This window comes from Megascapheus bottae, chromosome 18, assembly GCF_031878675.1.
Source record: "Megascapheus bottae isolate mThoBot1 chromosome 18, mThoBot2.hap1, whole genome shotgun sequence".
In the NCBI taxonomy this organism is placed as follows: Eukaryota; Metazoa; Chordata; class Mammalia; order Rodentia; family Geomyidae; genus Megascapheus; species Megascapheus bottae.
The window spans coordinates 40137189-40151789 of record NC_143526.1 but is presented as its reverse complement, the minus strand read 5'-3'; the positions used below and the strand labels follow the sequence as shown (position 1 = coordinate 40151789).

At 45.7% G+C, this 14601-nt stretch overlaps 2 protein-coding genes across 5 annotated transcripts in view; both read right to left on the bottom strand.

The window, feature by feature from the left end:
* Positions 1-4618, bottom strand: part of Cse1l (chromosome segregation 1 like) — a 34196-nt gene extending 29578 nt beyond the window's left edge. Inside the window, exons 1-3 of one of the 3 annotated variants that reach the window (XM_090352498.1) lie at positions 4498-4618; positions 543-638; positions 19-161 (exon numbers count right to left, since the gene is read on the bottom strand). In XM_090352498.1, the coding sequence (XP_090208624.1) occupies positions 19-161; positions 543-627 (228 nt within the window). In that variant the 5' untranslated portion in view covers positions 628-638; positions 4498-4618. Of the gene's footprint in view, positions 1-18; positions 162-542; positions 639-3645; positions 3735-3946; positions 4087-4497 lie in introns of those variants that run through there. The other 2 variants (XM_090352497.1, XM_090352499.1) reach the window with 2 other exon arrangements.
* Positions 4619-11939: 7321 nt separating this feature from the next.
* Arfgef2 (ARF guanine nucleotide exchange factor 2) overlaps positions 11940-14601 on the bottom strand; it is a 73182-nt gene continuing 70520 nt past the window's right edge. For both annotated transcript variants that reach the window (XM_090352495.1, XM_090352496.1), the window contains exons 38-39: positions 12890-13007; positions 11940-12511 (exon numbers count right to left, since the gene is read on the bottom strand). In XM_090352495.1, coding sequence (XP_090208621.1) covers positions 12335-12511; positions 12890-13007 — 295 coding nt within the window. In that variant the 3' untranslated portion in view covers positions 11940-12334. The remainder of the gene's footprint in view (positions 12512-12889; positions 13008-14601) is intronic.

Sequence of the window (14601 nt, the reverse complement as noted above, 5' to 3'; positions counted from 1 at the left end):
GATTCTTAAAATACTTACAATCCTCCAGTTCCTTTTAATATAATTCTTGAAGGTTACTGAAGCACACACTTTGATGACACTGTCCTGGGACTTCTCCAGTAAGGTTAAAAGTAATAGTGGGTAGTTCTGATTTCCTTCTACAGATTCAAGAAATTTCTCAGCTGTAGAAGAAATTTTCTGTTAGAAGATTTGTTTAATTGGAGTCTTACAAGCTTTCCTGCCTTGTAGGAAAGAGAGATGTTTATCTCCAATTAACTACCCAAGAGCCAGAAGTGAGGTATGGCTCAAGTAGTTGAGCACCATTTTGAGCAGAAAAGCCAAGTGACAGAGCAAGATCATGAGTTCAGGCGCCAATAAAAAAAAAAAAAAAGAGGGAGTTTGGTCTGTGGTAGAGTGCTTGCCTAGCATGCACGAAGACCCGGGTTCAATTCCTCCAGACCACATACATAGAAAAAAGCCGGAAATGGTGCTGAGGCTCAAGTGGTAGAGCTTCTAGCCTTGGGACTGGCAAAAAAAAAAAAAAGATTTAAGATTTTTTTTACCTGGACGTCTGATGGTGGGATCAGGATCAAGGGTTTTCTTTAAATATTCTGTTAGTGTTTGTAAATTTGCATCACTGAGCTCCATTATTGTAGAACCTAAAAGTAAAAACAAAACAAAGCTCAAATGTGTGGTCACTTAGAAGCATAGTGACTGGTATAAACCCATCTATATTATTATCTGTGCCTATCCCCCTGAGTCACACATTTGTGCCAGGCATGTGCTCTACCACTTGAGCCATACCTCCAACCCCATTTTGCATTTGTAATTTCCACGTAGTGTTTCCTATTATTCCTGGGCCACTCTGGAATTAACCTTCCTACTAGTGCATTCTTTGGTCTGGACACAGCTTGCAGCAGCATGCCCAGCCATTGTGGTTCCTGCTACCTAAGAGAGCAGGCACACCACACTTACCTATCACTGGTTATGATGGAGTTCTATGAAATTCTATTTTATTCTCTTTTACCTTAAATAATGAATTCCTCTTCTGCCTTCCTATTAGCCAAGATATACATTCAATCACAAATCACTTCATAAGTACATTTGTCTCAGTGAAGAAATATTAATGATAGCAGGTGTGGTGGATTATATGTCTGTAATCCCTGTTTTAAGGAGGCTGAGACTGGCCAGGCTGGATAGACTATACAGTAAGTTCCTGTCTCAAGCCAGGTAGAGGTACTAGTCTCTGAGATCTGAGGATTCAAAGCAAGCCCAGGTAACAAAGTTCATGAGATAGTCTCTCTTTCTCTTTTGCCAGTCCTGGGGCCTGAACTCAAGAGCCTCAGTACTGTCTCTGAGGCTTTTTGTTGTTGTTGGTTTTTTTTGCTTAAGTCTAATGCTCTACCACTTGAGCCACAGTTCCACTTCCAGCCCTTTCTGTTTATGTGTATATGAGGAATCAAACCCATGTACGCTAGACAAGCCCTCTACCACTAAGTCACATTCTCAGCCCTCTATTAGACTCTTATCTCTAATTAACTATGAAAAAAAGCTAGAAGTGGAGCTGTGGCTCAAGTGGTAGAGTGCTAGCTTTGACCATAAAGAAGCTCATGGACAGCACCCAGACACTGAGTTCCTGTGTTAAAGCCCCAGGACTGGCACTTCAAAAAAAAATTCTGGGCCAGGAATTTGTCCTAGTGGTAGAGTGCTTGCTTAGCATGCACCCAGGTTCAATTCCTTGGTGCCACAAACATAGAATAAGCCAGAAATGGTGCTGTGACTCAAGTTGCAGAGTGCTAGCCTTGAGAAAGCCCAAGGACAGTGCTCAGGCCCTGAGTTCAAGCCCAAGGACTGGCAAATTAAAAAAAAATTCTGTCTCAAACAACAAAAAAACAAAAATCCCAAAACAAAAACTGAAGCATGATATCAGTATGAATGTTATAATCTCTAAAAGTTAAAAGTCCTACAAAGAATTTAGTCTTAGATGTTAGCTAAAGGACTAAGAATTTGTCAGCAAATCCTTTTTATATCCTTTCAATGATAAGGTCTCTAAAAGCAAATGTCAGTTGGGCATTCCAGAAATCTGAAACGTGCCAAAATCCTAACTTTCAAATGTTAAGGCTGGTCATCAGTGGCTACTACCTGTAATCCTAGTTACACCAAAAGCTAAGAGCTAAGAATCAAGGTTCAGAGCCAACCCAGATAGACAAATCTGAGATCTAGCTCCAATTAACTAGCTAGAAGTAAAGGTGTGATAGTGCCAGCTGAGCAAGAGTGCAAAGCACAGTTCAAGTTCCACTACTGCCAAAACCCCCAAAACTAAGAAATACATATGGTAATAAATATTTACCTAACTCCAAAATTACTCTTTGTAGTCCTTGGTTTTGAACTCATGGCCTTGGGTTTTCCAGTCAGGTGTTCTACCACCTGAGCCTAGTCACCAATTCTGTGGAATGAATGGCTGGCTAGACCTAAGTCTAGGTTTTTCCTATAAGAAGAAATTATCTGGAATAAAAGCAGCTTTGCTTTCCAAGGCCATCTCACAAACATTCATGACATGAAGTGATCCAAGATGTGTGCCTTTTCCTCACATTACAGACTCAAATGAAGTCTTTCGTTGGAAAGAAAAGATCCAATACATGAAAATTCTCTGGTAAACACACAGGTCAAGAAGACAGCCCATCACTCCAACCTACCTTGTTTTCTAATCACAGGAATCTACCACTTAGTCAAATGCAAATCTATCCATTGCCTTCAAAGTCTTCTAACATCCTGGTCTCTGGATACCTCTCCCTTGTCCACACATGAGCAACCTGCACGTTCCTCAACTATTCCAAGCCTGTTCCTCTCCCTAGATATTAACATTACATTCTATCTGCCTGTAATATTTTGTCTCTTCACCATGCCCTGGATGGACCCACTCAAGTGTCATCTCTTCAGCACTGTCACCGGGGACTATCTGAAATCATCCAATCCATTCATTGTGCTTCCCACCAAACATACCAGAATGAATACAAGCACACAGGGAAGAGACCTTTCTGGCTTTTGTTTCTTCACTCTATTCCCAGAGACAAAGTAGATGTTTAATAAAGTTATTAAATGAATAAAGAACCAAGCCCAGTGGGGCTGGGAATGTGGCTTAGTGGTAGAGTGCTTGCCTTGCATGCATGAAGCCCTGGGTTCGATTCCTCAGTACCACATAAACAGACCAAGTCCAAGATCAGAGCAGTGCTTGATTAGCCACCTATACATGAGAGTTTCCCTGATCTGGCTCTGGACTACAGAAAGGAAAGTAACCAGAAGGGGACTGATGGAAGGGGGAAGACTAGGTACATATAAAGAAGAGGGGAGCATACAAGAAAGGCTAAAAACCTCAGAGGGGAGGAGGACTGACCCTGAGGTCAACGTGAGGAAAGAAGGGAAAATCAGTGGGGTTCAAGAACAAGGTCCTTTTCATTGCTGGTAGAGGCACACGCGTGCGTCAACCACGTGCAGGTCCATGGCATATCACGATGAGAAAGACAAGGCCCTTGTGCTCAAAGACCTTATCTAAGCAGCTGTCAAAGAAGTAAACAGTAATTGCAGACTGCAGGTAAATGATGAGGAGCAAATAAAAGTAGGGTGATGTCAACAGAGTAGATGCCCAGAGAAAAGATCTTTACAAACCCTGATCCGGAGATGCTACAGGGAGGGACACTTGGAGGGCGTCAGCCTTGCAAAGATCGAAGGTGGCAATTTCTAAGCAAGGAAGGGGGGGGAAGGGCGCCGATCCGATGAGCTTGGAATATTAAAAGACATCATTTTTGCAGGTTCGGGACTGGGAGCGAAGCTCAGTGGTAGAGCGCTTGCCTAGCAAGTTTAGGGCTTTGGGTTCGAGAGCCAGCACTACAAATTTAAAAAAAAACACAAAATTAAGAAATGCGGTGCTGGTGAGATCCAATGCCAAAGCCCGGGCTCCCCAACGTACCACTGGACATGTATGACGCCGCAGGCGCACAGACGACTCGGCAAGGTGAGATCGTGATACCCAGTCCATTCGGGGAGGCTGACGCCCCGCGGACGAGGACAGGGCGCGCTCGGGGACCCACGGCGGCGGGGCGCGGCCGGGGCCAGGCCCGGAGCTGCACACCGCTCTCACCAATGCGGGGCCCGTGCGGTTGCGGGGTCCGGCGCGCAGGGACGGGACGTGCGGCCTCCCGGCGCCGGCGCAGCCAATCAGCGCGGAGCTAGACGGGAAGGGGCGGGCGCTCGCGGGCTCCCGTCAGGCCGCGCCGAGGCCGCCCCGCCGAACCCTCGCAGGCCCCGCGGCCCCTCCCGGGCCCGAGGCTGGAACGTCGCGAAGTGCGGCGGGGCCGAGCCGAGCGCGCCGCCGGAAGCTCGGACCCGCATCCCGCCGTCGCCTGAGGCGCGGCCCTCGCGAGGTCCGTCCTCGCGCTCGTCAGCGCTTCATCCCTCCCTCCCTCCCTCAGCCGCGTCCCAGGAGCCACCCTGCGAGGCCGTGCTCGCCACGCGCCTCACCTCGCGGGGATATGGGGACGGATAAGGGAATCCCAGCTGCGAACTGGCCAGCACGACCCGTTCCGGCCGTCACTCCGCCTCACATTCAAACCTCTGCAAAATGGCGCGGCGGCGAGGCTGCAATCACAGCGCATGTGCAAAAGGAGCCGCGGAGGGGGGCGGAGTCAGGGATGCCCCGGCCCCGCCCACGCTCTAAGAACCAATCGGAACTAGACCGCTCTGCGCTTACGTCATAAGGGAGTTTGCCCTTTGACTTCTCTAACAGACGTCTCAGCCCGGGGTTTCCAGCCGGCCTGCCGGCGGCCTGAGTGCTACCCTGGACGGAACTCAGCTTCGCTGCCCGGGGAGACTTCCCGTCCCTCACTGACCTTCTGTCTTACGGGTAGAAGAGAAACAAAGAAGAACTCCAAGTCTGGAGTCTGAGGTCCGCGCATCCCCAGTTCAGAGCCAGCCGGGAGACGCTCAGCTCCAGTTAGTCACCCCGCAAGTAGAGCTGTGGCCCAGGTGGTAGTGCTCCAGCCCTGAAAAAAAAAGCTCAGGGACAGCACCCGGCCCCGGGTTCAAACCCCACGACCAGCACGAAAGAACGGATCAAAGTTCAGCTCTGCCAGGCAGAGACTTGGGGAGTAAGCCGGTGAGCAGGGAGGCCATCCCCGCCCTCACGATGTTGAGTTTTCAGTGAGGAGACAGCTGCCTAAAGGTCAGGATGGCAGGCTGCAGCTAGGTGGGGCCTAAAGGTCAGGATGGCAGGCTGCAGCTAGGCGGGGCCTAAAGGTCAGGATGGCAGGCTGCAGCTAGGCGGGGCCTAAAGGTCAGGATGGCAGGCTGCAGCTAGGCGGGGCCTAAAGGTCAGGATGGCAGGCTGCAGCTAGGCGGGGCCTAGGTTGAGCCAGAGAAGCAAATGGGGGCCAGGTGATGTAGCCCAGTGCTTGGCCCATTCTAGCAGAATGTGTATATAGATATTTACACAGTATATACCATAATATAATCTAGACTGTATTGACATAAGCATATAAACTATATTACATGTATGTATATATTTATAGGATCGAGGCTGGTGTTCTACCACTTGAGCTCCATTTTCAGATTTTTTTCCTGGGAATTGAAGATGGGAGTCTCATGTACTTTCCTACCAGCTGGCTTCAAACTGTGATCCTCATATCTCAGCTTCCTAGGAAATGAGGATTACAGGTATGAGCCACTTTCACCCAGCAAATGATTTTAGTACTCTCAGGGAACAGTGATTCTTATTTCCTACCCTGTCTGGTCTGGTCTTCAGCACATCATGAACAGCCCTGGTGTGATGTGAGAAAAATGGCTCTTCTGCCAAAGTATATTGCTTCCTCTTTGTCTGTCTTGTGAAAATTATTTTTCTGAAAAGTTCCTGCTTTGGCCCAGTGGCCTAGCTCTGGTTGATTACATTTTCATCATATCCTTTTCCTACTCCACTTTAAGACATCCTATTAAAAGCTCCTTGAAGCTGGACATTGGTGGCTCACACCTTAATCCTGGCTACTCAGGAGGCTGACTGAGACCTGAAGATCACGGTCTGAAGCCTGCTAGGGCAGAAAAGTCAGTGAGACTCTTATTTCCAATAAACTGCTCAGAAAAAACTACTTGTGGTGCTGTGGCTCAAGTGGGAGCACTAGCCTGGGCACAAAGAGCCTTAAGGATAGTGACCAGGCCCTTTTGGCCCAGGCCCAGCAAACAAAAAACAAAACAAAACAAAAAATCTTCCTTGTGGGGCTGGGAGTTTGGCCTAGTGGTAGAGTGCTTGCCTAGCATGCATGAAGACCCGGGTTTGATTCCTTGGTACCACATACGTAGAAAAAAGCCAGAAATGGTGCTGCAGCTCAAGTAGTAGAGCTCTAGCCTTGAGAAAGCCCAAGAGCCCAAGGACAGTACTCAAGCCCTAAGTTCAAGGCCCAGGACTGGCAAAAAAAAAAATCTTCCTTGAATTTTAGTTACGTACTATTAATTCTTGCCCTGCAGATTGGAACCTAAGCCCAGCCACTTCAAGCAGAGGGGCAGGCCTGCTGGGTTGGAGGTAAAAAGGGACCAATCTGCTTACTGTGTGCTTGCCAGATTTGGGGCTGCTGGTACATCCTTCTGCAGCAGTTTACCTAAATTCCTTTTAAGTTGGTGCCCCCCCTTTTTTGTGGGTCATGGGGCTTGCACTCAGCCTGGGTACTGTCCCTGAACCCTTCAGCTTAAGGCTACTACCCTACCCCTGCACCTGGCATTGTCAAGGCTCAAGGCTACTGCTTACCCTTGAGCCAAGCCCCACTTCCCATTTTCTAGGAGTTAATTGGAGATAAGACTCTCAGGTCCTTTTGTGCTGGGCTGAACCTTGATCCTCAGATCTCAGCCTCCTGAGTAGCTAGGATTACAGGCGTGAGCCACCTGGCAGTTGGTGCCCTTTTTTATTAATTTATTTTATTGTTATTAAGAGGTGGTTTCAGAGGGATTATAATTACATGAGTCAGCTAATGAGTATGTTTTGTGTGTGTGTGTGTGTGTTTGCTGGTCTTAGGGCTTGAACTCAGGGCCTAGGCACTGTCCATGAGCCTTTCTGTATTCCAGGCTAGTGCTCTACCACTTGAGCCATAGCACTGCTTTTGGCTTTTTCTTCTATATGTGGCACTGAGGACTCAAACCCAGGGCTTCAATCATGCTAGGCAAGCACTCTACCACTAAGCCACATTCCTAGCTGAGTATATTTCATCTGTACAGTATCTTCTGTTCCCTCATTCTCTCCACCCATGGGTTGTTTAGTTCACTTTCATCAGTGTCCATTGAGCTCCACTGGTACACTTTTTCACCGGGCAACTTTAATTCTTACGGGACACCCCAAAAGTCCAAGCCATTTCTAACAGTGAGATTCCTCCATGGATAAGGCTGTTGGGAGAATCAGACTTGTGGGAATGTGGGGCTGGAAGGGGAACTGCTGTGCTAGGCAATGAGCTCCAGAGCTTTACTGGGCTGGGAATCCCACAGGGTTCTTAGAGCTTTGTTTTAGTAACTTGGTGGGGAGCCAAGTCAGGAAAGCAAGCAGTGTAGCAGCGATGAGTGGCTCTCCATGAAGTATTTGTGGATGGTATCCAGTGAAGTATTGGAGAAAAGTATCTTTTCTATCAAAGTGGGTCAGTGTGTTGATTTCTGTGGATTTTGAGAATTTTTCTATTCTGCCTAAGACATCCTGTTCTCTTCTCATGAAGTTTCAGTTACAGCCTGTTCCTGTTCTGTCAAGACATCCTATTTAAAAAAATTTTTTTACCTATCTTGAAGCTAGCCAATCATGAGCTAGATTGTGAACTTGAGCTCACCCAATTAGAGCCAAGGGGCAGGGCCTGTTGCATTAAGGGATAAAGAGGGATTGGCTCTGTCAATCATGTACCATTCTGCACAGAAATTTTGCCTTGAGACTATTCTGTGTTTTTGTATCTTCAGCTGTAACACCACGGATTCCTGGACAGCATTTGTATAACATCTTAGCCCAGGTGGTCTGGAACTTGAGAATCCCTTACCTCACTCTTTCAAGTACTGAGATTACACTGAGCACGACCACAGCGGTTAAGTAGCAGCTGTAAACAAGATTGATTTGGCCCTTCCTTTCCAGTAATCCCAGTATATGCTCCCTAATAAAACAGACAGGAAGTATTTATTTCAAACATAGGTGAGGGAAGAAATGGGGTGGGAATGTCGGTCAATATGCATTGTATTCATAACCTGCTCTCTAAAATGGCAACTCCCAAGTGCAACTATTTAAAGCCTTTGGGACCGTTGACCAGGCTGATGGAGCCTTGTCAGGAGAAGGAAGTGACTTAATTCAGAGTTCCTCAGTCTGAGTACCATGACCCTTGGGGCCTGGGAAATTCCATGTCATGGGGCTGTTTAGAAGCATCTCGGCCTCTTCCCACAAAGATACCAATGGCCACTTTCACCCTTCTTGGGACAAGGATTGTCCACAGAAACTGCCAAATGGCAGAACTGAGTATCTGGTTGGTTGAAGAGCATAGCTGTGCTCTGAAAGAAAAGGCTCTGACAGCCTTCTCCGAGGGGAAGACTACCTATTGTAGAAATCCCATGGAACTTAAAGACTGGCACTACAGAGAGGATATAGTCCAGCAGTTCAGCGGTGTGTAGTTTAATTCTTCAGGAAGTATTTCCAAAAGAATGGTTTCAAAATCCTGAAACACAAATCCCAGCCTGGTTGTTTCCTATGCAAACAATATGAGAACACCTTGGAACCACCTCACCAGTGATAGTGCCCAGCTGGCCCTGCAGCCCATCTGCCCCATCACCTCATCCTCTGTGCCAGGAGAGATCTCTTCTGTCCTCTTGTGAACCAAAGCCAAATTTATTACTAATGCCACGGGGACTGGTTCAGAGATATGTAAGAATCTGGTCATGACTGAGTTTTCCTTCCCCAACTTTCATTGAGGGAGATTTATAAAAATGGCCAGGCACTGATGCCTCACACCTGTAAATCCTAGCTACTCAGGAGGCTGAGATATGAGGACCACTGTTCTAAGTCAGAATGGGCAAGAGAATTCATGAGACTTGAATCTCAACCACAAGAAACTAGAAGTGGTGCTGTGGTTCAAAGTGGTAGAGTCCTAGGCATGAGTAAGAGAGAGCAGGGATAGTCCCTAGAACCTGAGTTCAAGCCCTATAAACAATGGGGAAATAAAAAGAAGACCCACAATTAACAGTCTCCCATTAGTAATTATATTTATTAAATACAGTGGTCAAGTTTCACTGCCAACAGGAAACTTAGATCTACCACTAGAAGAAATTTAAAGTAATCTAAACTTATGGCTTGATAAATATTTTAAATTACTACATTAAAATCATATTTACTTTTTACAATTTTATTGATTTACCACCTGATCAAAGCATGGGATATTTTAACAGTATTATACATAATATTTTTACATAGAAAACTTTACATAGCATTTCTTACTATATAATTCTGCTTTATTCTTTCAAAAATGTATACATCCACTAGGCAAGGAATGCTTTTCATTAAATTAACAATATTAAATGCACTTAATCATTGTGTATAGATTAAACCAAAATAGCTATTAACTACACTTTAGACATTTTAAGGTTAAAACGTAACATTTTGCACATAAATATTTGACACAAATATGTAGATAAAAATTTTAAAAAATTAGAACACCGAAGAACTACACCTTTGATGAGTGTCACTTTTTGTTTGAGGGCAAGGATTCCAGATAGATTCATTTTTTAAAATATCCAGCTTTGGTTTCTTTGATTCTCACACTGCAAAGCTGCTATTAGGAAAAGCAGGTTTCCCATAAGTGCAAGCTACATCTGCCCTAATACAAACCGTTAAACAGAGCTGAGTGGGTCCCAGCTTTTCTCAAATTCCAGATCTAATCCCTGTGTATCTAAACAACAAACATGAATGGAGGGGAGACGGTGCATCTCAGGGGTGGTTTTGGTAATGGCAGACAACTACATGGATATCCTGAATCACACAAGAGCAACAACATCATGTTCAGTTGTTTGGGATTTTTTTTTTTCTGCATTTCATACAAAAGTTACCTGTCAGAGGAAAAGGTTGTATTTCCAGATATACAGTTTTCACAATGTTTGTTCTTTGGTTGTACATGAGGAATACAGGAAAAGATGTATTTGACTAAAGGTGCAAAATAGAAATAAACCTTCACATCCACTGTTTGTTGTTAAGATGCCAAAGCTGGTGATTTTCCTAGCAGACAATGAAGGCCAAACTGCCCAAATCAACAGTTTCTTAAACAAAAACCCAGCACATATAATCCACATTAAAGCATCTTGAGAAGTCAGACCTTGGAAAATGCTTCATTCTGCAGTCCCTCTTGCCCCCAGACCTGGAGCACCCAAACAGCATCCTGGCCCACTTCAGTATTGGAAGAATGAATTTGAAGGATTCAGGCTGAATGGCCTATCACTACAGGCAAGGGATCTCCTCTTTGTCTCTGCCCACTAAACAAAAATTATCCTGAAGGGTCTTACTACCAGTTTTTAAAAGGTGCCCTGTGGGTACAACTCATATGCCTCATTCTGAAAGTATATCTTTTATAAGACAAGATTAAAAAGGAATTCCAGCCTGAATGTCTGCAATAATAAGATACATGGACACATTTCCCTACTCTTCAAGACAGGCAGAGAATGCCATGGTGGATATTCCTAGGGAAGGAAAAACCACCAATGCCCTGGGAGGTGGCTGCGAGTACCATGAGCTCAGTGAGAGAACAGGCATGTGTGGTCCCCTCCCACACCTGTGATAGGACAAGGAAAGCAATTCTGCTCCCAAGCTCAGTACAATATTCTCCCTCAGTCCACCCTGCCAAATTAGATAGCCTCTTGTAATCTATATAAACTAAGTAGAAAACCTATTTTTCTCCTTTGGTAGACAAATACTTTTGGGTAAAGAGAAACAGTACTGTCAGCCAAAATCAAGCATTTCTCAGGCTGTTAAAGAAAAAAGTCAGTCTTTTAGTAAGCAAAAGCACCAGGAATCTTCTTACAAAGAAAAAAACATGTCTAATTTTATAGGTAGGTTTCCAAACTACTATCTGCTAAGGCACAGAGTTGACATCAGTACAAGCCATTTCCGTGTCGATGCAATTTTCTTAGGTGAGCAAAGAATACAGTGTGTGCTCCTCAGACTCAGGACAGAGAAGCTTCCACACCCAATGCTCGAGAGACTGCACACCCACTGTGAGTGAGCTTGGCATCCTCATGGACTGCCCATTTACACAAGCTGCATCAGAATTGCGCACTCTGCAACTCAGGGCACTGCATCTCCCCTGACATAAAACCCCGGAATCTCAACTTGCCCATTAATTCAGCTCTTTGCTCATCAACCACTGGCGGCTGCTCTATGGCAGGGCCAGCTCCACTTACGACCTGTGGACTGAGGTCACGGAAGCACCTCTTCTCATGCAAACTTCCTGTCCCTCTCTCGAGGTCCCTCTAGTGGGGGACTGTGCAAATCAGTGACACTCACCATGGGTACACTCACTGTCACTCTTCTGAGGTAAAAATAAAAAGGTGTGAAGGACTGCCTCCTATGTGAGATGTGAGCATGCGTGGTGGACAGGACTGGAACTCCTGGCTGGATGCCATCTACAAATACTTCACAGAAGGTCACTATTACACTGCTTGCTTTTCTCTGACCTGTCCCCCAGAGCCATGAGGCACTACGTTTGCTTTAACCTTGCAAGCTCTTAAAGCTAACTTAACTGCTAAATGTACCCTCAACTCTTCAATGAGATCTTTTAGTAAAACAGTTTAGGTATCACTCAAAACATTGACAAAACAGCCCTTTCTTTCCCTACCTTCCCCCAAACTAATCTACAGCTGAGGCAGAACTGACAAAACAGTCAAACTTCTCTAACACACTCAAACAGCAACAAAAACCCAGCGTATTTTAGGTGGCAGTTAGCCTTACAAGAAACTTTATTAACGTACTCTCTAGTGAACACGAACCTATACAGCTATTTTCAAGGAGAGTGACTTTCTGTGACAACACATTTACAGCCAGTCATGGGACTCTGCTAGGAAAGGTGACATCTGCAGTGACAGATTTGGTGGTTGGATTAGTCAAACGGAATGACAGATGAAAGACTCCCACCCACTATGTTCCCGGGTAGGCAGCGTCTAACTGGATGCCCCGAGCCTAGGCTGGGGCCTGATGGGGTCAGGGCGCAGAGGCCATTCTTATCTAGGCCTCTGTGAGCACAGGAGGGCAGCTGCTTGTGTCTGTGTGCGCCGAGGACGAGTCAGACTGAAACCACATGACGGGTGTTCCCCGAGGCCAAGGCTACCACACAGATGACAGGGCTGCAGGGGCCTGTGAAGGTTCTTCTGGAATCCAAATCTTATACACCACGCCTATCCGAAGGAAGAACTTGCGCAGCACCGCTCGGAGCTCGGGGATCAGGTCAAACTGCATAATTTCACACAAGTAGGGGTAGTACATGGAAGCATGTGCTTTGAACTTGAGATGGGAGAGAACCAGAGATGGAAAATTAGATTTTCATACTAGTGTTTCGGCACTAGTTTTTCAAAAAATGTTCATCTCCCTGAAACTTTTTTCTTCATTTTGCAAAGCAAGTTCCCAGGCTTCAACCAGCTTTCCACAACTCAACTTTCCCTTCCTACACTAAGAACCAACTGTCCCCAACAACCACCCACATGGCTGACACTGCAGCCTTTCTCAACTAGGGTTCTTCCAGCAAAGGCCCACATCTGAAGGCCTTTATTTCAATTTATCTGTGGTGTTTGTACAATGATGTCAGACATGTTCCATCCTTGCAAATTGTGAAAAGCCCTGAGTCCCTGCCCTGGAGCGGACACTGGGCTCCACCGTCTATACCTTCTCATCAGTGATTTTGAGGGTTTTCGTTAGCAGTAACAGCAGGAGACTTGTCCAGGCCTCTCGATGGCTTTCAGAATTCACTGTGATGAAATAGGCAAGGGCTTCACTGCACACGCTGAATTAAGAAAGAGAACAGATTAACAGCCTGCACTCAGTGGACAGCTCCTGGGACTTGTAGTGAATATTTACACTGAGTACCAACACTGGCTGGACTGTCCCAGGCAAAGCAACTGAGCCCTAGTTTCTTTAGCTGTAAAATGGAAATCAATGTCATCTCACCCTCCAATGAATTGCTAGTATTTTTTTTTGTCGGTTGCAGAACTTGAACTCTGAGCATGGGGGCTGTCCCTGAGCTCTTCAGCTCAAGATGACCACTCTACCCTTTGAACTGTGGTGCCACTTCCGGTTTTCTGGTGGTTAATTGGAGATAAGAGTCTCATGGACTTTAGTACTTTAGTGCCAGGGCTGGCTTTGAACCATGATCCTCAGATCTCAGCCTCCTAAATGGTGAGGATTACAGACATGAGCTACCATGCCAGGCTCCAGCTAGTATTTTTTTTTTTTTTTTTGCCAGTCCTGGGCTTGAGCTCAGGGCCTGAGCACTGTCCTTGGACTTTCTCAAGGCTAGAGCTCTACCACTTGAGCCTCAGCACCATTTCGGGGTTTTTTCTATGTATGTGGTACCAAGGAATCGAACCCGGGTCTTCGTGCATGCTAGGCAAGCACTTTAACCACTAGGCCAAACTCCCGGCCCTCCAGCTAGTATTTTTTTTTTTGCCAGTCCTGGGCTTGAGCTCAGGGCCTGAGCACTGTCCTTGGACTTTCTCAAGGCTAGAGCTCTACCACTTGAGCCTCAGCACCACTTCCAGCTTTTTGTATGTATGTGGTACCAAGGAATTGAACCCGGGTCTTCGTGCATGCAAGGCAAGCACTTTAACCACTAGGCCAAACTCCCAGCCCCTCCAGCTAGTATTTTTAAACCAGTTGACATGTATATTCTTTAGAGAAACATCATGAGACTCTGAAGGAATTGTCTTTTGGGCTTGATTTAATTAAGCAAGGTGTGATGCTGCACCCCTGTAATCCCAACATTTGGGGAACTAAGGAGGATCACAGTTTGAGATCAGCCTGAGCTACATATCAAGTTTGATGTTATCCCAGATTAAAAATAAACCCTGTGTCAAAAACAAAACAAAAACCAGAAAAATGAGTCCCTGATATCCTCTTTAACTGAATCTCTCTCAGCTGTGCCTTGTTATGCACTCTTATAAGACAACTGCAAAGTGTGTAAGATAATGAAGAGAAAGAAGCAAAATGGAAAGGGAAAAGACATCACTCTGGGGGATATGATGACATTCTGGCATATGTTTTTTTTTTTTCTTTTCTTTACAGGGCCTTGTACACAGGAGGTAAGTACCCAGTCAATGAGCTGCACCCATCAGCCCTGAAAAGCTCTGCATTTAATGGACATAAAAAACCCATTGTGGAGTTATCAGAGTTATTACCATAGTCATACTGTTCAATCACCTTCTGTTTAGAAATTAAGTCTGTGTGGGAGTCTGGGTTCAGGTTTCTGAAGGGTTTACATAGTAGATTTTCTAACAACAGAATTACTGTGTCAAAGAGATTTATTTATTTATTTTGTGGGTCCTGGGGCTTGAACTCTGGGTCTGGGTGCTGTCCCTGAGCTCTTTAGCTCAAGGCTACCA